Consider the following 21,370-nt stretch of genomic DNA (forward strand, 5'->3'; position numbering starts at 1 on the left):
TGAGCCCAGAGGTAATTTTGAACTAGAGTATTTATAGTTTAATCGTGTTAATGTCATATTTGATAAATTATTATTTGTATAGGTGTGTGTGTAATGTATATTTTTATACAGTCTTTGTGTTTAAAGACATAACCTACTTGAAGTATATTTCCTCTACAGAGTTCTGGTTTTTATTATCTCTGTGACAACCAGTTCATTTTGGTGTCATCCAGTCATATATGGGTCCGTGCCTGTTAGAGTATGATGAGCTGACTTATTTTGCTAAGTAAAACCTTGTTAAATATTTTTATTATATTAGTATTTATCTTTATTACTTCTTGGAAGAATGGTGATAGTGTTGATTTCATAGGTAACAAATGCTTGAGAGCAAGTGGAAGCCAAACACCAGGAATTGACGTACATCTGCTTTTCCAATACAGTGTCACATGCACAGTAATAGGCCGTGCTAATCAGAAACGGGTTTATCCTCCTTCACCGATCCACCTGTCTTCCTACTCAAGAGTCCTATAAATTCCGAGAGTAAACATAAAACCATAGTGTTATTTTAACCTCAAAAAAGTTCCTTTTTAACACTGTACGTTGTAGTTTGAGTGCAATGACATTACCTGACACATAAGGGCCTAACCATGTTGCACACATATAAATCTAGATGTTAGCTTACAAGACACTCCAATCCAGTTTAATCTTTTCATTACCTTTTCTTCTAACCAGTAAGAAATGTACATTACTGGGATGTCGGTAAAACAACTGTATTGCACAATTGCTATGTTATTAATAGCAGCGTTTGATTAAGCTGTCTCAATGAAGATTACTGATAATTAGCATTAATTATCTGCCATGTGAGTTGCCGACAATTACATTGACATTCTGTTCTTATTAATCACCCTTTTTCCTATTTTACCATGCTTATATTATCTTATTCATAGCAAAGTAGCTGCATAGTGCTGATAACCAGAACTAGATTAAGTGGATTTAAATAATTGGACCCTGTAGGTGCACAGATTTAGCCACATCCCTTATACACAGAACATCTTGTGATCTTGGCAGTCTTGGCCTAGAGAAGAATATTGTGGCACTGCCTTGCTTAATCCTTCACCCCTCCATGGATACATCATTTTTCTGACTTACATGTTTGTAAATGAAGTGGATGTAACTTGCCAACCTCAGATAAATGTAAATTTCAGTAGTTGTGTTTTCTCATTCCTTAATATAGATATCAAGCTCTAATGTACTTATAAATACCCAGAGGTGTGTATAAAGCACCATAGCAGGAGTGTTAGCTGAGAAACAGCTTACAGTGCTCCTGCAACGGTTGATATCAGGAGGTTACCTCTTATGTGCTGTTTCATATTTTAGATGCCGACCTCCTGATTAGAAGCATTAGGGCCCACAAAGGGTGAAGCTGGTTGGTACATGGCCGATGAGGTGTGTTACCCAAAAAAGCTGAGTGTGTACTGAGATGCAACCACACCAGGCTGGGCTTTCAGTGACATGGTCATATCTGATGTGACCGGTCAGAAATCCCATTGTGCAGCCCTCTGCTTCTTAGTCCCGCCCAGTGTCAGCCAGGCACTTTTGGAAAAAAATATTTACCAGTTAAGTGGTTAAGACCCTGACCCACTCTTCTGGGACTTGTAGTGACCAGGGGTGGCTCCAGAGGGGGGGCTGCAGCGCTGTTCAAAATTAAAATAGGGGAGGCAAATTAACTGCCACCAACTGTCATTCCAAACTGAATTACTGACAGTTGGTTGGGCTCCCCTATTTCAATTTTCAACTATGCTACAGCCCCAGCTCTGGACCCGCCACTGGTAGTGACCATACCTTATGTAAAAGGAAATAATTCTACCCCTGTGCTAAAAAAAAAAGTAGAAACAAACAGAATGTTAATCAATAAATGACAACAAAAAAATGTTCCTGATTAATTACAATCTATATACAGACTGTGATGAGTTAATATTTGTATAGAAGATACATTATATGTCTGCAGTTAAAGGTACTGTTTAGTGTAGCATGGATAATGTATTCTTTGAATGAGCTCATATAGCGTACTGTGCAGTGAAATATTTTCTCAGATATTTACATATCCTTTTATGCATTAATATGTTGGGTTATTTTTGTGAAACCAGAACCTTAGAAGAAAAACTTTAATCTAGCTCAAATTCACAAAATATGTTTCTCATAATTGGTTCGGGCTGTGTTTTCTGGAGATGTGACAGAAAATACAACTGCCTTAGGGGCAAGAAACAAGGCCATTAAGATATTAGTTTGCAGGCCTATGTGAATAATGCTTGTATTGTGAACAGTAGGCAGCACACTTGCAGTATGTCCCAGAGGAAGCCGTGCAAACTTTCTGGTCTTTTATCCAAGCTTCTTGCGATGAACTCATGGACACAAATCTGTGATGTACTGTATATGGCAACATGCGAAGCAGAAATATATTCCTCATCATCAACATTTAGTTAGAACTCATTTGGATTAATTTCTAAAATAAATAAAAATAATAATTATTTCCTAGAATGGTTGTAATTTAATTTTTTGGTACCTGATGGTACGGCACCTCTGTAATCTGGACACATGAAGTGCAGGGGGAATTGGGATTTGGTGGGATAAGAGCTTAGAGTGCCAGCAGGAGGGCTCAGTGAGTCACTGAGAGGGGGAATCACGCTACCATGTTGGACGTGCAGCGCGCAGGGGAGGATCAGCAGCAGTGGAAGTCATGGGTGGAGATTACCGACATGGTGGGCGGAGATCAGCGGCATGAAGGGCGTAGAGCAGTAGCTGGAGGAGTTGCACTGTGCCAGGTGCACAGAAGGTAGTCGGCTGTTGAAGGGGGGTCTTGTTTTAAAGGGATACCACCGATAATCTGGAAAAATGGATTATACTGCACGGTGCTGGAACTAGGGGAATCGGATTATCGATGGGGTGTCTTTACTAACTGACAAAGTAATTGTGTTTTGGGCTTTGCTTTATTTGACACATGAATAGAAAATCGTACTTCCAATATCAAACCAAATATCAAATAATTCTCTTATTGCATGATGAAAGGAATCCGCTTTGTATAGAAGATCTTCATTAACATAACATGCAACATATCAAGAACTAAAGAGGCCTAAAATTGTGTCCAGATTTTTATTCTCCTTGCATTCATTATCGGTCGAGCCTTTAATCCATCATGTAAAGGCTTGGAAGCAGGATAATCGTGATTGCTTCACTGAGCGCCTCCATCTCTTGGCAAAGTAACATCAGAGTTACAATATGTGAAAGAAGAAAAGCCAAAGTGGAGGCGAGTAGCTTGTAGCTGCAGATCTCTTGCACACGGACAAGCTGTTCTAGTTCGGAGTAGTAATAAAAAGCTATTAGGGTTCATATAATCATATTAAGTATTTTAGAACTTTGTTATGTTCTTTATAATTCCTTTGTATACACACTATCTCTTGCTATGGAAATACCAACATTTTATTTTGTTGTGTTATTGTTTTTGGTTTGGACGTTCTCGCCATTCTCATATGAGAGTAATTAATGTATGACAAATGGCTCTAATGAGGATCACTAACAGAAATGTATAAACAGTTGCTTCCAAATGAATGTGCCTCCATTTAACTGGGCAGTTAGTCCCGTCTTCTCTATAGGCGTCACAGTTAATGTATATAACAATTTATACAGGAATGGTTAACATCAGTAAGAAAAAAGTTAAATTAAACAAGTAATCAGTGCAATTACATCGATGATAAATAGTGGGTAATATGTTTACCTAAAAATCACGTTCTTTCTATTTCGATACAGCTAATGATTAAATGATAAAACAAGTGTAATTATAATTACAGGAGAGTGTTAATAAATGAATTTGACTTATCCATTCTTTGATTCCAGACTTGTGTTAACTGTCTGGGTACTGACTAATTCTGTGGATACAATATATGTGAGAAATTGTTTCAGAAAATTCATTATGGTTCCTTTAAAAAATGTCCACAAAATATGTTAATCATGTTTTACGGTGCATTTTTAAGATTTGAAATATAGACCTATGCACAGGTCTGGATTTACATTATCTGTTGCCCTGGGCTGCTGTTGCTCTGCTGAGCAGTAAGATATTCTACCACATCCCTGGAATTCAGCATATTCTGTGCACAATGAGATACTTTCTATGCTGGGAGGCACTATGACAATTTGATACCACAGCAAGTACAGATGCATATATAGACCTAGATCCTGATTTCTAAATTGATGGTGGGAACTTAAGGAACAGGTTCTAACCCAAGCAAATTCTCTGCCTTTGGCAAGGCCTGTGTGGTCTTCAGATCTGTAACAGGAAATTGAGACATTGTGGACATACTCATACATCTCCATAAAACTATAAACTGTAGGCTCACACTCTATTATAAAGCATTAATGTGCACTATCTCCCTTTCAGTGGGTCCTGTTTCTATTTAGAATTATTGTTAGAAAACCTAGAGCTGGGAGATCTAACTGGAGAACATAACAGCCTCCTGTATCCCATATACTTCCCAAGGGAAGTGGGTAGAGGACCACGTTGATGTGATTTACTGCCAATAACATTATCATTGCTCCCTGTTCAATTGCACAATGCCACACATCATTTTTGTCTCCTAAATGGTAGACTTAAGAAGCAGGCAAGTATGGCGGTATGGTTTTATGGCTCAGACATGAGGCAGAATTTGATGTAATGTTGTAAATACATAATAACAGATGATGCGGTACTGTCAGTTCTCTAACAATTCTAACTGCTACAAATTTTATTTTAGGGGCAGCCTGGAACACGAGGTTTTCCCGGATTCCCAGTAAGTCAAATGACCAAAAAGAAATTCGATAAAGTAACACTGTATACATTTCACTGGATGTTTATGTATCGCCTGACCTTCGGGATAAATATTCCCTTTTAGCTATCCTAACATTGATCAGTGTGGTTAGGATGTGTCACTTTTTATTAGATGATACATAAATGTGGTTGCTGCAGCCTATTTTTATGTTGTTGTTTTTTTTTTAAATCCACTCGCAGATTTTCCAGATAGAATTGTTTTGAACTGAGTACATTGTAGTCACTGATATCCAGAAGCTCATTTCTCAAATTTCAGTGCAACGTACATGCACCAGTTTGAAGCTGGACTTTACCTTTTAAAGCCCCATATACACTGTTGCCCTTCTGAGCGATATTGTTTTTAAAATTGTCTAGTGTTCATGCTCAATATCGTTAAAGGTATCATTTCCTGCGCATCATTAATGCCCCCCCCCCCATCGTCTGTCACCACAGCCCCAGTGATGTCACTGAGCGATATTGTTAACCGATATCATTCAGTGGGGCAGATTTATTAAGCCTGATGTAGAGATAAACTGGAGATAGGGTAAAAGGAGAAAAAGCACCAGCCAATCAACTCCCAACTGTCATTTTCAAACACAGTTCATTGGCTGGCACTTTATCTCCTTTTGCCTTATCTCCAGTTTATCTCCAGTTTATCTCTTCTCGAAGCTTAATAAATCTGCCCCAGTGTGTTTGCACTCATTTGTTTTTCCAGCGGCACCAGTGATATAGTTAACTGTATGTTGCTGGTGCTGCTAGTTCGCTAGTGTTCACAGGGCTCGAGTTCAGGGGACGAAAATTTCATTTTTTTTCACTTCTGTTGCGGATAACACACAATCTAACATTATACGTATGCTAAATCTGGGTGAGAAGTAGTTGACTTGTCGACAATCAAAATATTTTGAAATCTTCAAAGGTTATTGCATACTGTATATGGGCAGTGATCTAGGGCTACTTGTGTGCGACATAGGGGTATATTCAATGCGGCCGGCGAGGGGTTTTTTAAGGGAGGATGGCTCGCTGTTTAACCCCCTTGCCGGCCGCTCTCCTTATTCTATGCTCTGGGGAAATCCCCAAATGGCGAGGTTCGTCGATATTGCAGCAAGCTCGCTGCATATAGCTGCGGGCCTCGCCATTTTGACAGCTGCACTCGCTTTTTCCACCTCGCTTTTCAGAAACAGCGAGGTGGTAACGGCAAGTTCAGGGGGGTGGGTTACAAAACTGAGGGCGGCTATGATAGTGAGCAATAGGCACTGCTCGCCGTCATAAATCCCCAAAATGGCATTGAATATACCCCAGTGAATTACAGGTATGTAATGGTTATTTTCATAAAAAGTATATCATTCCATTTAAGCTATGAACTAGCATAAGTTATCTAAAAATCTGTAGTTCCTTATTCAGTAAATATCTGCTGAGTAATGTTCTAACATACTGTTTACGCTGTGCCATGAAGAAAGTGCATGTACAATATGTCCGGATTGTGCCTGATTCAGTTTTAGATGCTGCATATGATTTGCATAATACTTACTGCACTGTGATGTTTGTGATGGGTTAATCCATGCTTTCTGATTATTATATCAATTCATTTTATTATGAAAAAAAAAATGTTTTGCATGTCTTTGTTGCAATGATTGTGTCTGTTGCAATTTAAAAAATATGGATTTGTTACCTTAAACCTTTTATTATTGAGTAAAACTGGATGAAACCCTTCTCATAAAACAGAATGTAATTTTCTAATGATGATACTACCTTGGGTTCTGGTATCAACATTTTGCTCAAGAAGGATATGGCTTTAAAAATCAGCAGTTTTGGTGTGTGCATTAATGGTTTTATAACGTACAGTAATACAATAATGCTTATGTGACATCTTCTGGGTACACAGCAGAACTTTCCATGTATACCGTGAACTATATAACCCTTCTTTTTGATTTATTTGTATTTTCAGGGCCCCATAGGATTAGACGGCAAGCCAGTAAGTGTCTCCATACCTAGTTAGTCTTATAGTCTGTAGTATATGAAGCTAGTAATTTGCGGTAACCTCCATTCATGGGAAATATGTATTTCCAAACATCCTTACTTTCTAAGATACCTTTCCGATATAAATATATGCCTCCAAGGTTATTGCTGCTAGTGTTGAGTATCCAAAAAATGTCACTGCTAGAGTGGGGTCGGTGGGGGAGGATTAAATTCCTCTGCTGAATTAGCACTGTGACAGTGGCATCTTGTGTTCTAAGATTTGTTTGTTGAGGAAAATTCTAACCACCTAGAGAAGCTTCTGGATTGTTTGCATGGCTGGCTTGAGACTGCACGTGCCATCATATTTCTTAGTATACTGTACTAATGCTTAGAGATTCTCAACTGTTGAAAATGTATGAAGATACAGTGGTGCATAAATGTACAAAACACAATTTAAAACAAATGATTGGCTTACTATAGTAAGCATGGCAGGTCACTATTTGTCAGTTCCAACTACCTACCAATAAATCTGCCTTTCTTTTGATATTAACAAATGACTTTACACCTTTCTGGAGCTCTCAACTTTAATTTATCACGCTGCTAGTAAGCCACATAACTCAGTCTTAATAACTCAAGTGACAAGGTCAGAAAGAGAACACCAACCAATTGTGTTCCACTAAACCGTTAGGCTAAAATAAACAAATGCTTTATTAAGAGAGACAGTACCAAGTGACCTTGAGGTTTTTAAAGCCCAATGGACTTGCAGCGGAGGCCACACTTTCCTATGGCTGTCCTGGTAATTTATGTTACAGAGATTCACTAAATGTTAAAGTGTGACTTGTGGCTCATTCTATTCTTTTTCTTGGAATTGTAGGGTCATCCAGGGCAAAAAGGGGAAAAAGGAGATATGGTAAGTTTATCCCAATTGTTGGTTTAAAAGGGAAGAAGCAAAAATGAAATAAATTGTATATATGCCATTTTATGGTCTTATATGAAAACTCTTTGCTGGAACTGCAGTTCTACAAGTTTATATTAGTTAACCGCCATTGGAATAAACCAGTAAGCCAAAGCAAGCCCAGCATTCACATTTCCCACTAGGTTTGGTTCCTGGAGAACGCGTTCTGTGGACAATGCCCAGTCCCACTATTCTAAATGGAACTAAATATTGAGAATATATCGGTCACATTGGTTACACAGGAATAATAAATGCAGTGATTTACAGCTGTGGTCATAAAATGCTAGCAGAAAGCACAACAGTATGTATGTATGTACAGTATGTGCTTCCTTCCTTCCTGGGAGCCACCATACTAAAAGCCTTAATGCACATGTTAAATGACCTAATATTAAGAAAAATCTGTGTTGCTGTATTGTAGCCCTGCCTAATATTAAAGGCCCTCTGTGTTACATATTGCAACAATTGTCCCACTACTGTGATGAGGTCAGTGTTCCGGTCTCACAATAAATAATTATTGCTGTTGAATTGTTCTAGTAATGGTCCCTTTAATGAACCTGTCTATACCACATAAAATTCCCATTATAAATACATATTTGGTGTGCCTGTAATATCTTTACAGCATGGTGCACTCAAAATGCTCTATTAAAAATTCAGATGTCCCATATTTTGCCATTTATGAGAAGTGTGACTTTTGTTACCCAGGTTCAGCCAACAGCTGTGAATGAAATCATTTTATTCCTAGACACCTCTGCAAGTCCAACTTCAAACAAAACAATCATGCAGTGGACACTTTATTAGAAACGTGACAATATTTTCAGAGTCTGATAGGGTGTTTTACCAGGATAGCCACCTTTGCTCCCCATTCTGCATAAAATTGAAAAATATTAATATGCAGCAGTTACAAGAAGCCAGTCTCCAGAAACTTTACTTTAATGCATATTTAGAGTTGATGCTGATCTTGTCATTATGGGGTCATTCAGGTGCTGTCGGAGTTGCTATCACTGCAGGTGATATCGCTGTATGGTTATGCAGCAGTAGGCACCTATCACAAGCAGACACCTCCTGTTGCTGTAGTGATTATATTTGTGCCCTAGGATGCAGGATCGGATCAAAGCATGTACCATCATGTGGTGTGCGGCACTCGTGGTGCCAAGCAAGCCACCTGTCCCAGAGGCCAAGAAATCACCATCCTGCAATGGATATCCTTGGCCTCTTCTCACCCAATAAAACAGCAGTGACATGCCTCTTTTTTTCCAAATGGAGCCTTCACTGGCCACTCCCTGCCCTCTAAATGGCTTCAAACTATCAATCAATGGCAGACCAAAGTAGCACATAGTGTAGCACATAGAATAGATAAAAAAAAAAACACAGTAAAGGCCCATACACACTGGGAGACTTTGAGCTGAAAGTCCTCCGACCTTTTCATACCCCCACTATCCACGTCGGCGTGGAGTTGATTTTATATAGTGTGGCGAGTGTATTGAGCCACCAAGCCCGAAGCGTGGCGAGCAGACGCGAATTACATGTGAAGTAATACGCGTCCCCTCGCGGGGCTCGGTGGCTCGCTGTGATCGCACACTATATAAAATCAACTCCACGCCGACGTGGATAGTGGGGGTATGAAAAGGTCGGAGGACGCGTACCGCCGCCCCTCGCGGGCTCGCAGCACTCGCCACGCTTTGGGTTGGCGGTGATAGTGGGGTGGCGTTAACAATGGGGGGCATTTAGCCATCAGGGTGGGTATGCAATTAAAAATGGCGTCTGGGGGGTCATTTCACATATTTTACAGGCATCTGGGTGCCTGTACATATAGAAATGGGGGGCATTTAGCCCAAATCGCGTCGCATCGCGTCGCATCGCGTCGCATTGTATACCATACAATAGCATACAATGTGACGCGATCTTGACTTCAAGGGAATTTCAAGGGAAATCGCGTCAAATCGCGTCGCATCGCATGCTTTAGGAACTGGCATACAATTTCAACATCGGGCGCCCAGATAATACACAAGGACCGTTTTATTTGCCCACAATATTATTACTATTACCAGCTATTAATACAGCGCACACATAATCTGCAGCGCTTTTACAGAGAATATTTGAACATCTGTCCCTGCCCCATTGGAGCTTACAATCTAAATTCCCTACCATATGTACATGTACATGCACACACATTCATTCTAGGGTTAATTTTGTAGGGAGCTATTTAACCTACCAGTATAGTTTTGGACTCAAAATGTGAATTTAAGTCAAATAGAACTGTTTCTGACAGTTTTATTGAGAATGGTAATTTTATTTATTTATTTTTGGTCGATCTTTGGGTCTACTGAGGTTCCATTTTCAAATCCACTGTTAGCAATTCAGCTGTTCCTATTGATGTCTATGGGAATGTAACAATGGTCTATTTAAAGTTCTGTTTGTGTGTGGAGTTGAATTTTCTGGTGATTTTAAGGGGATCGGTTTTGGGGGATCGGTTTTGGGGGTCGGTTTTGCCTTTCGTAAATACTTAATTGTGAAATGCATGACTGAATCACCTCAAAATGGACTAAATATGAAAATCAACCTTTAGTAAATATACCCCTTAATGTTCAAACTCAATATTGATTGCAATTAATATTTTGGAGCACTCTCCTGTAGGCGTAGAAGTATGAGGAACTATGCACAGCATTATAAACAAAATACTGTATGTATTTGACCATCATGATGTCATTATTATTATTATCAATAATATTATTGTTAACATTGAGACCAATCTGACCACTGCATCTCATCCTGGTATGGTCTAGCCTGTTGTTTCAGCATATTTACTTATTCGCTGAGCTACAGTAAAACTATTGTGTCAGGCAAATAAGTTTTCTAACTAGATTTTAAAATATTTTGTTTTTCAAAGAGAAATGTGAATTGATGTTTGTGTCAGTGGGTTCAGACTAGTGTCTTTTAGCAGAGGCTGGACCACAAAGCCTCTTTTTGGAATGTTCAGCAGATGAATTGCATGTTCTGTACTGCTTGATGGTTAGTGAATGCGGATAAACTGGTCATTCATATAGAAATAACCAACCTTTTCCATAACAATAAATAAAAGCATCTTGCGGACATCTTGTGGTGCTTGCTCACTCTACTCTTAAGTTACAATGTGCACCTGGTAGCTGTTGATTTATTGTTTTGCCAGCAGCAGCTGTGATGTTGGTACCATGCCATGTGGATGTAAATTGTGTATCGAGATCCTTAAGTTTGATAGCCAAAAGGAAATAGCAGTTCTCAGACATTGTTCTGGAACGTGTCTAGCCCTTTTCAGAAGGTAAAACAAAGCACGGTGTATGACTTCTCCCATTTCCTCAACATAATCTATCATATATGACAACACAGAGATGTATTACACTGGATTGAATGTTTTCAAAACAATCAAATTTACACCATTACCTGGAATTATTGTCTGGTACTGATGTTTATTAAATTGCCCATTTGTCATTTCTGAGCTGACCCTCGGACCAGGAGGTGACACCTCTGTCTATAAACTGCAGAACACGGAAATGCTGACAGCAAAACATTCAACTTCTCTAATTAAGAGAAACAAAACATTGTTGTTTTTTTTAGCATTACTAGTTCTTCTATATTCCACTTGTGGAAACATTATTTTCTGTATTATATAAAAGGTACGTAGAACTGAGTACAATACTGCACATCACTAACATCCAATAATATAAATATGGGTGCTACATTTTGAGTTATGATAACATATGCAGGCACAGTAGTGCAGTCATAGTAATAAGTGTACATATAAATATACTGTATGTCTGTCATTAAAAGAAAAAAAAACAAGAACGTCACCTATACCTATACTGCTAACTAACTGAAATCACTCCCAGTTACAGTATTTATCTTTGATACAACTATTGAACAAACCGATAAAAGCTAATTAGAGCCTCAAGTCCAGTGTCAAGTCATTCAACTGAGAGGTGGTATTAACTACGTGGGTACTACCCCCCCAGTATACTTATACTTAAGGTCGGCACCATCTTTTCAGTGATATATTTGGGAGGATGGCACTTATGTGGGGTACACACCAGGACGACCACCGTCGTTCACGACCGATAGACGACCATGGAACGATTTCCCTTGGACTTCCCGGGAGCTCCCAGGCAGTCCCCAGCAAACGATTAGCAAAAATTGTGTTTTTTTGCGGAACGATCTAGATCCGATCCCGATGCGCCCGCGATGGTCGTTAAGACGGTCGGATCGCTGGTTTTTGTTTTTTTTGCAAGAACACATGCGACCGTCGTCAGATGGGCCTTTGAAATTTGAATGAAGGGGCTGGACTAGCAGAGGGGGAGGACTAGCAGAGGGGGATAGGAATAGCAGCAGCCATTTTAAACCAGTGTATTTCTGCTTTGTTACTAGTGAGGCTTGGTTTATACCTGCTGAACGCTGGACATAGCTATTTACACATTACTTTGTTTTGCCTGCCATTACAAAGTGTCTTTTAACCCTGCACTATGGAGAATGCAGTGATGGGTAGTCACCAGCAACAGTACCTGCTCTATTATGCAGTTTTGAAGCTCAGGCGTCAGAGAGCCCAGCGCAGGAGAGAAAGATCATGCTGGACAAAGCAGTGGCTACTTCAGCGTCAGACTCGTTCGCACATGCCACTGCTCAGGGACATCAGGGAGAATAACCCAGACGATTTCCGTAACTTCTTGAGGATGGATGATGCCACATTCCAGGAATTGCTGCGTCTGGTGACTCCCCACATCGAGAAGCAGGATACCAAGTATCGCATGGCTATCCCTGCTGAGGAACGGCTGGTGGTCACCCTGAGGTTTCTGGCGACAGGACGGTCTCTTGCTGACCTAAAGTTTGGATCCCTCATCTCCCCGCAAGCTTTGGGCCTCATCATCCCGGAGACCTGCAAAGCCATTGTGAAGGTGCTGCAGTACCAGTATTGCAAGGTAAGGATGAAATATACACTGTACACTTTATTGTGCAAACAAAATATTTTTATTTATAATTTAGGCCTAGGACAGAAACAGGTTTTTTAGGCCTTTCATGGTTAAAACATGTAAAATAGTAAATAGATTGTGTCAACAAAAATATATTATAATACCATATATAAAAGATATTGTACAAAAACACACACTATATATAAAGATTTAAGTATGTATGACCCAGTTTAAACTTTCCCAATAAGTACGGGCTACTGTGTGGCAGAGGATGTCTGCTGCAGATATGTAAAGGCTGCGGCCCACATGGCGCATGGCGCAGATGCAATGGTCCCGGCCCCATTGATGTGCGCAATACGCCATGTGAGCAGTGGCCATCACATACCTGCAGCTGAGACCATGTCTGCCGCACAGTACCCCATACTATTGGTAAAGACAAAAGGGCAATAAATGGAGTTTGCTATCCAGATTGAGGAGAATCCTGTTCTCCCTCTGGTAATGCAGGTACAGGTAGCAGCATATAAAAAAACAAAAAACACACTCTGGTAACTTCTGGAACAGGCACTTACAACAGTAGGGATAAGGTACTGTGTGGCAGAGGATGTCTGCTGCAGATATGTAAAGGCTGCGGCCCACATGGCGCAAGGCGCAGATGCAATGGCCCCCGCCCCATTGATGTGCGCCATACACCATGTGAGCAGTGGCCATCACATACCTGCAGCTGAGACCATGTCTTCGGCACAGTACCCCATACTATTGGCAAAGAAAAAAGGGCAATAAATGGAGTTTGCTATCCAGATTGAGGAGAATCCTGTTCTCCCTCTGGTAATGCAGGTACAGGTAGCAGCATATATGTAGAAAACCAAGACAAAAGACACTCTGGTAACTTCTGGAACATGCCCTTACAACAGTAGGGATAAGGTACTGTGCGGCAGAGGATGTCTGCTGCAGATATGTAAAGGCTGCGGCCCACATGGCGCATGGCGCAGATGCAATGGCCCCGGCCCCATTGATGTGCGCCATACGCCATGTGAGCAGTGGCCATCACATACCTGCAGCCGAGACCATGTCTGCCGCACAGTACCCCATACTATTGGCAAAGAAAAAAGGGCAATAAATGGAGTTTGCTATCCAGATTGAGGAGAATCCTGTTCTCCCTCTGGTAATGCAGGTACAGGTAGCAGCATATAAATAAACAAAAATACACACTGTGGCCCTTGTGTGGCAGAGGATGTCTGCTGCAGATATGTAAAGGCTGCGGCCCACATGGCGCATGGCGCAGATGCAATGGTCCCGGCCCCATTGATGTGCGCCATACGCCATGTGAGCAGTGGCCATCACATACCTGCAGCTGAGACCATGTCGATGGTAAATGATAAAGTAGCCTATTTTTTAAGACAGATCCTCAAAAACAGGACACTCTGGATCTTCTATCAGTAAAGAACTGTAGAATTGACGGTACTTGGGGGGTTGAGAAGGCTGTGTAGGTGTTGACTGGGTATGTGTTGGAATTGTGCTCGACTGGCCTGCTACGGTGGCAGGCGGAGTAGGCACTGGTGATTCTAATGACAGTGGTGTGTCTGGTGCACTACCAATGCCAACTATTTTAGTGCCACTGTTGAGATACCCTAAACTGCCATTATACACCAACTCCATGCATAACTTTTCAAAAGTAAGTTGCTGGTCAGGAGCCATGTTGCGAACACACTCTGCCACATAAGTGAAGTAGTTGTCATGTTTGTCCGGGTTTCTTTGCAGGACTTGATGTGCCCGCATCATAAATTCTTCATGTGCCGCTGCTTCTCCTTTTTTTCCTTTGCCACGCATTTTTTTGGCACGGGGGAGTGGTGGAGTGGGTTCCAGGGTGGGTGGCGGAGTGCGTGCCGGAGTAGGAACTTCGTTAGATGTGCATGCATTCTCAGATAGGACAGATAGGTCTGGGGTTGCAGGTGGGTAGTCACCAAGCTGTAAAAAAATTGAACATGTTTACTAATCAATTCTATTTACTTCTAATTTCAGTTCCCTACCAGCGTGAATGAATGGAAAGTCATCGCAGAGGAGTTTGAACAGCGATGGAACTTCCCAAATTGCGGTGGAGCCATTGATGGCAAACATGTCCGCATAGCCCAGCCTATCAATAGTGGTTCCTACTATTTTAATTACAAGGGCTATTTTAGCATTGTACTAATGGCTGTGGTGAATGCCAACTATGAGTTTATCTTCCTGGATGTAGGAAGGAATGGCCGTGCATCGGATGGTGGCACTTTCAAGGACACAAAGTTCTACGAAAGGCTCATAGCGAACACCCTTCACTTGCCGTCTGTCCAGGAAACTAAACAGGGGCTTAACTTTGTTTTTGTGGCTGACGAGGCTTTTGGCCTGCACGAGCATGTCATGAAGCCATATGCGCAAAGGGGCCTGAACCATGACAAAAGGATCTTTAACTACAGGCTATCCAGGGCACGGCGTGTTGTGGAAAATGCTTTTGGCATCCTGGCAAGCCGGTTTCGCATTTTTCACACTGCCATTAACCTGAGGGTGGACAAAATTGACTGGGTTGTCACGGCGTGCTGTGTCCTGCACAATTTGCTCCGCAGAAAAGCCACACAGCAAAGGGCTACAGGCACAGCACTCCAAGAAGACCAAGAACTGCCAGAGGAGGTAGTGCAGATATCCTCCTTGCAAACCCCAACACAACGCTACACAGGGAGTGCACGAGCCAAACAGGTGAGGGAAGAGTACATGGCCTACTTTAATGGGGAGGGCGCTGTGGATTGGCAGGAGGAATCAATTAGATAGCCAAAAAAATAGACTCACCGATGCAGACTGCGAATTCTCCTCCTCCTCCTGCGCCGCGACTTCTTGGTTTTCATGTTCGACCATAAGGACTACTCCTGTCCTCATCGACTCCTGGCTGAGGGTGAATGTCAACCGGTCATAGTACCAGAGCGATGTTTGATACATCTCGTCGACTCCAGCACCAGACTTCTTTGCAGCCTCCATCTTCTTGTGTTCCTTTAAGAACACCGTGCGCATATTCTGGATGCGTTTCCTCACCCATTCAACATTGGCCTCTGGATGAAATGGAAGACTGTAGCGTGCCAACTCCTCCAAGGCTTGGTTTCTTTTCATTTTGTTTGAATACTCCTTGGATTTTGTTCGCCACAGGCATTCGTGTGTACGATATTTTTCAATAAACCCTTCCAAAAACTCTTGTTCCTTTGCGTTGGACATTGGGACTGTAAAAAGATAAAACCATTTTAGTTGTTATAGTTATACCCATGTTTTGTTTCATATTTAAATTTTTATAGTTATAGTTACCAGTTTACCTAGTTCTTATGTTTTAAGTATTTAAAATGTTAATAAACTTTTATGAAAACCACTATACATTTTATTGTGCAGATTGCTATTCACACACACAGGTGAATGGGGCCTAGCAGAGAGGAGTGCATGGAATACTGCAATGGTGGACAATGGTTTATGTATATATATCTATATATACACAAACACACACACACACAGGTGAATGGGGCCTAGCAGAGAGGAGTGCTTGGAATACTGCAATGGTGGACAATGGTTTATGTATATATATCTATATATACACAAACACACACACACAGGTGAATGGGGCCTAGCAGAGAGGAGTGCTTGGAATACTGCAATGGTGGACAATGGTTTATGTATATATATCTATATATACACAAACACACACACACAGGTGAATGGGGCCTAGCAGAGAGGAGTGCTTGGAATACTGCAATGGTGGACAATGGTTTATGTATATATATCTATATATACACAAACACACACACACAGGTGAATGGGGCCTAGCAGAGAGGAGTGCTTGGAATACTGCAATGGTGGACAATGGTTTATGTATATATATCTATATATACACAAACACACACACACAGGTGAATGGGGCCTAGCAGAGAGGAGTGCTTGGAATACTGCAATGGTGGACATTGGTTATATGTATACACACAGACATGGGGCCCACCCAAAAAAAACAGTGACATGGTCGGGTGCACGGTTGCCAAACCAGTGCTTTATACACACTATATACATTGGTGGCAACAGTGGGCATGCATAGAAGAGCATTGGGAGTGCAAACATACCAGGTTGTTGTTCTGGGAGATGAGACAAGAAGGAGAGTCCAACTGCTGCGCCAGCGCTGTTTGCTATGTGGAAAAACATGGCGCCGGGGGAGTGTTTAGGAAATGCCACTCAAATAGGCTGGATCAAACGACGGACGCACCGACGGACGGACGACGGAGGCGGCAAAAAACACTCACGATCTGCATACGATTGACGGTCGGTCGGCCTGGGATTGACGGATCCTACCTGCAGCACGTAGGACCAAAGATGCGACCAAACGAGCGGCGTGAACGCGCATTTGATCGGAATCGGATCAAATAAATGTCAAAAACACACGATAGTACATACAATCTGCATACAACCGGTCGGAATTGGATCTAAATTGACAGAATCGTGCCCTAGTCGTCCTGGTGTGTACCCAGCATTAGACTTTGCTCTTCACAAATTTCACTGGGAAGATGGCACCAGCCAAGGAGGAGGGACCACTTCCTGCAAATAAGGTAGGAAGAGAGTGCCCTCCTCCATCCTCCCTGCCACATTTATTAGCATGGTGCCCCCTTGTGGAGCGTGCAGATCTGCAACTATTTTTTTACATTTTGCCCACTTTTAGGCATGTCTCCCCATTCATTACGTGGGCCTTTGTGGCTCTCTGTGCCCCAAGGTACCCCTCCCGCGTCCATCCCCTTTAATAATGTAATTGAAAGAATGGAAAGAATAGTACAGTCAATCTAGAGTCTGAGAAGTCAGAGCGAGGTTCGTGCCACTAATTTATGGTACTTGTGTCCTGTTGGTCCATGCCCTTTTCAAATATGTGTGAATTGACGCATTTTTTCCAATAGGGGTGGGGTCTAATTATGCGAATGGGCCTTTCCAAACCCTACCATCACTCACCTTTAAGGTGGTGGGTAATTGGAAACCAAAGTTTTGTCAATATTGTTCAGCTTTGTAAACTTGGAGCTTCTACAGCACATGACTGAACCAGTATTTTTGCTGCAAACAATTCATTATGCGTGTGGAAATCTCAGAGCCTTCTAATTTGCAATAAAATTCTGTATGAACAATATGGGTGTCATTAGTAGAACAGACAAATATATTGACATTTTAGACTTTTTATGGCACTGTTTGATGTTACTTATCTGAGTACATGCTGCTGATATAAGAAGCTAAAGTACATAAGGAATGTATGTATGAGTTGTATTTTATATTAAGGTAAAATATACTGTATGTATGCAATAAAGGTCATATGTCGGCAGATTAATGTATATACGTTTTTGGTGCACAAAAAAATGAATCAAATGTGCTTCTCAAATACAAAAACTCTATTCCATTGATTTGATCCTAAAAAACAATATCCTTGCTTCCCGGATTTATAGAAATAGGGAGTGTTTGGGGCAGTGCGCAACTGTTTGGCTTATATTCACCCAATAAACAGAAAATCAGGATAATACTAAACAATACAAATAATTGTTCTTTTAACAAATATAAAAAAATATATATTGTTTTAGGGTTTAGTTACACTTTAAATAAGCATCTGGTGGTACTGATAGAACTGAAGGCAACAGAAAAACAAACCCCGGTTTCTTACATGAGCATGTGCAGCACTGAACAGAAGGATTGTGATATATGGTCTAGGAAATAGAGAAAGGTTAAATCAACTAATTATCTATAATAGGCAGTCCCATATCCCTATTTTAAATCATATTGTGAAATGTGTATTTGTATAACTGCTGAACAGAAGCAATTTTGATTGACTTAATGTGAGCTTCATTTCGCTTGAGTTGTTTATACAGTGTAACATCCAAGTCCTACGAATTGCCTAAACACCCATAAAGAAGGCCTTGACATATAAGACATTGATTAAATTGAATTGATGAATTTCTGTTAATCAAGGCACAATTAGAAAACAGTATTTGTAAGGTTATTTCACAAGATTTATGAACTTAAACATTGTATCTGTCAATGAGGTCAGACCCACAGATTGTGGTTTAGGTGACCCCTATTAGAACAGGATACCTAATTTCTTGACAAGGCACACTGGCATGTGGTCTCCAAATTAATGACCCTTATTGCGCTTTTCCTGTTCCACTCATCAAAAAATGATTGATTTATTTCAGAATATAAATATTTTCCATGCTAATGAGTCTACACCTTTGGAAGAAATTGGTTGATTACAGATAAATATTAAACAGAAATAAACAGCTGCCTATTTCTAATACTGATTTTTTTTTTTTATATGACATTTACCATATTATATATTTTTATTTACAGGAAAAAATAAAACATCGGTAGACCATGGTATTAAATTAGTGCAGTTCTCAAACAAAACAAGTTGTCTAATAATTTTCTGATGGATTCTAAAAAGCTTTTTTTCTTTGATAAATATTGAACAAACGCTGCCCCAGAATTTTCCTGGTCTGGACAAACGCCATAGTTTGTTCTAGATCTGGGGTAGCCAACTCCAGTCCTCAAGAGCTACCAACAGTTAATGTTTTCCAGATCTCCACACAGAATCACAAGTGAAGTAATTAGCTCCACCTGTAGATCTTTTAAAAGGTGTTAATGAGTGCACCTTTGCAGCAGCTAGGTGATCTGGAAAAATGTGAGCTGTTGCTAGCTCTCGAGGACTGGAGTTGGCTACCACTGTTCTAGATCATTTGAATGTTATAATTTTTTCGATAAATTAATTTATGTAATTTCCAACTTTTCTATTTAAGGGGTCGCCTGGTCCCAAGGGAAATTCAGTAAGTACAATATATATATTGTATGTTCTATCTTTTATTTCAATTAATGACATATATGCTGATTTAATAGTATGAACTGGTACACCTCTTTAAATAACATTTTTTTCTTGTGTTAGGGAACGACAGGTGTTAAAGGGGAAAAGGTAGGAATTTTCTATGTATTGTGTCTGAGGCTAAATCTTTACAATGGAGCTATATCTAGTAAGGTTATTATTAGCAGTTATGAGTTTGGGGCATTTTGAAACCATTTTCTGTGTTGTTTAATGTTACTGCGTGTGCTGCATACTTAAGTTGAGTATTAAAACCGAAAGGTGAGATTAACATGGTGTGGCAAAATTTGGCGATATAAGAGAGCTCATTAAAATAAAAATTGACTGGAGCATGATGACAAATGGATTGCCAACAGCCACATGGAATATGTGCAGAGTAAGGGTAACATGTTATAACGTCAGTTAATGGGAATTTTACCATTTTATTGTTACCCCTATAAAGCAGAAGGTGCAAAGTTACACCAGATGAAGTGCAATATTAACCCTAAGATGTTGTCTTTCCCTGTGTTTTATTGGTACAATTGTACAGCACCCAATCGCTTAAAACAGGCATGTCCAAACTATGGCCTGTTTGAAACTACACATCCCATCATGCTTTGCAATAGTTTTAGTATTCCCTAATATCTAAACTGTGGCAATGCATGATGGGACTTATAGTTTCGAAACTGCTGGAGGGCCGTAGTTTGGACATGCCTGGCTTAAATGGTCTAGTGTACTGGTTATCTATATTACACAAAAGTGGTTGATGGCTTCAGTTTATGAACCAGTCTCATAGGAGGGGTACCGGACGCGGTCCTGACCGTCGGGATCCCGACAGTCATTTACCCAACGTCAGGATCCTGACTGTCAAAACGCTGAAAGACAGGTGCCCGACGGCCACCCGCTATTTTTCCTCGCCACCGTGCCGGCAGCATGGCGAGGGCAGCAAGTCCACAAGGGGCTTTGTTGCGCTCACCATGCTGTCGGAGTCCGGGCAGTTGGGATCCCGACGTCGGGATCCCGACTGTTGGAACCCTATACCACACCCAATAGGAGAGACTGACTAGTGTCATAGGAGAGTGCTGGAGAATACATCTAACATTTACAGTATAGCCTGTTGTGTCAGTTTTGTAGACAATATGTTCTTATATCTGTTATATATTTATGGCCTGACAGCTTAGGTAATTTAGGAAGTAATCTGAAAGGGAGTCACGACAGAGAGAAAATGACAAACACATTTAAGATCATATCATCCAGAAAAAAAAGAGATGTATAATGCATGGCCACTCTTCTGAGTAAACACACCCGCTACCTTTTCTCAGATATGCTACAGTAGGTCTACTGTAGTTATGCCAACAAGAGTTGCACTGTTCAAAGCTTGGCCACTAGGTGGCACTGTTCTGCTATGCCATAGAATTTACCAACTCCATGTTCTTTGTTTTTATACATTTTTACTGTACATTTATTGGAAAACTAGTTACTAATACGCATCTACATTTGACTCTTTTCTTACGGGCAAAATCCCAGGATTTCCAAAATGGCCTGGGATTGGCCTCCCTAGTCGTGTGTGTGTACATGTGTATAGGGCAGACTAGATGGGCCAAGCAGATTCAGACCTGATCGCATGGCTGCGAATTTGCACAGTGACCAATTATCAATGAACTGCGTATGGTCTGCCATTTGCCAGCTAATTTTTCTATTTGCAACCCGTTTGCGGGGTTATTTACATAAAGTAGGCGTCTGGGGGTGGTAAACTGGCATTTTATGGGAGTGTCAAGAAAAACGCTCGGCGTGCCAGAAAAAACATTGGGAGTGTCAGGGAAAATGCAGCCGTGCCCAAA

At 40.8% G+C, this 21,370-nt stretch overlaps 2 protein-coding genes across 2 annotated transcripts in view; one reads left to right on the forward strand and one right to left on the reverse strand.

The window, feature by feature from the left end:
• Nucleotides 1–21,370, forward strand: part of COL13A1 (collagen type XIII alpha 1 chain) — a 132,412-nt gene that overhangs the window by 24,381 nt on the left and 86,661 nt on the right. The window contains exons 5-9 of the mRNA XM_083148593.1: nt 4,764–4,799; nt 6,762–6,788; nt 7,647–7,682; nt 19,474–19,500; nt 19,617–19,643. Coding sequence (XP_083004719.1) covers nt 4,764–4,799; nt 6,762–6,788; nt 7,647–7,682; nt 19,474–19,500; nt 19,617–19,643 — 153 coding nt within the window. The remainder of the gene's footprint in view (nt 1–4,763; nt 4,800–6,761; nt 6,789–7,646; nt 7,683–19,473; nt 19,501–19,616; nt 19,644–21,370) is intronic.
• Nucleotides 13,836–16,082, reverse strand: LOC146007186 (uncharacterized). Its single transcript, XM_083145553.1, has 2 exons — nt 15,479–16,082; nt 13,836–14,626 (listed from the first exon to the last, which is right to left on the reverse strand). Exons 1-2 carry the CDS (start codon nt 15,893–15,895, stop codon nt 14,054–14,056), a joined length of 990 nt encoding a protein of 329 aa, XP_083001679.1. The 5' UTR covers nt 15,896–16,082; the 3' UTR covers nt 13,836–14,053.

The sequence above is a fragment of the Crinia signifera genome, chromosome 6, assembly GCF_055691185.1.
Source record: "Crinia signifera chromosome 6, ASM5569118v1, whole genome shotgun sequence".
Taxonomy (NCBI): domain Eukaryota; kingdom Metazoa; phylum Chordata; class Amphibia; order Anura; family Myobatrachidae; genus Crinia; species Crinia signifera.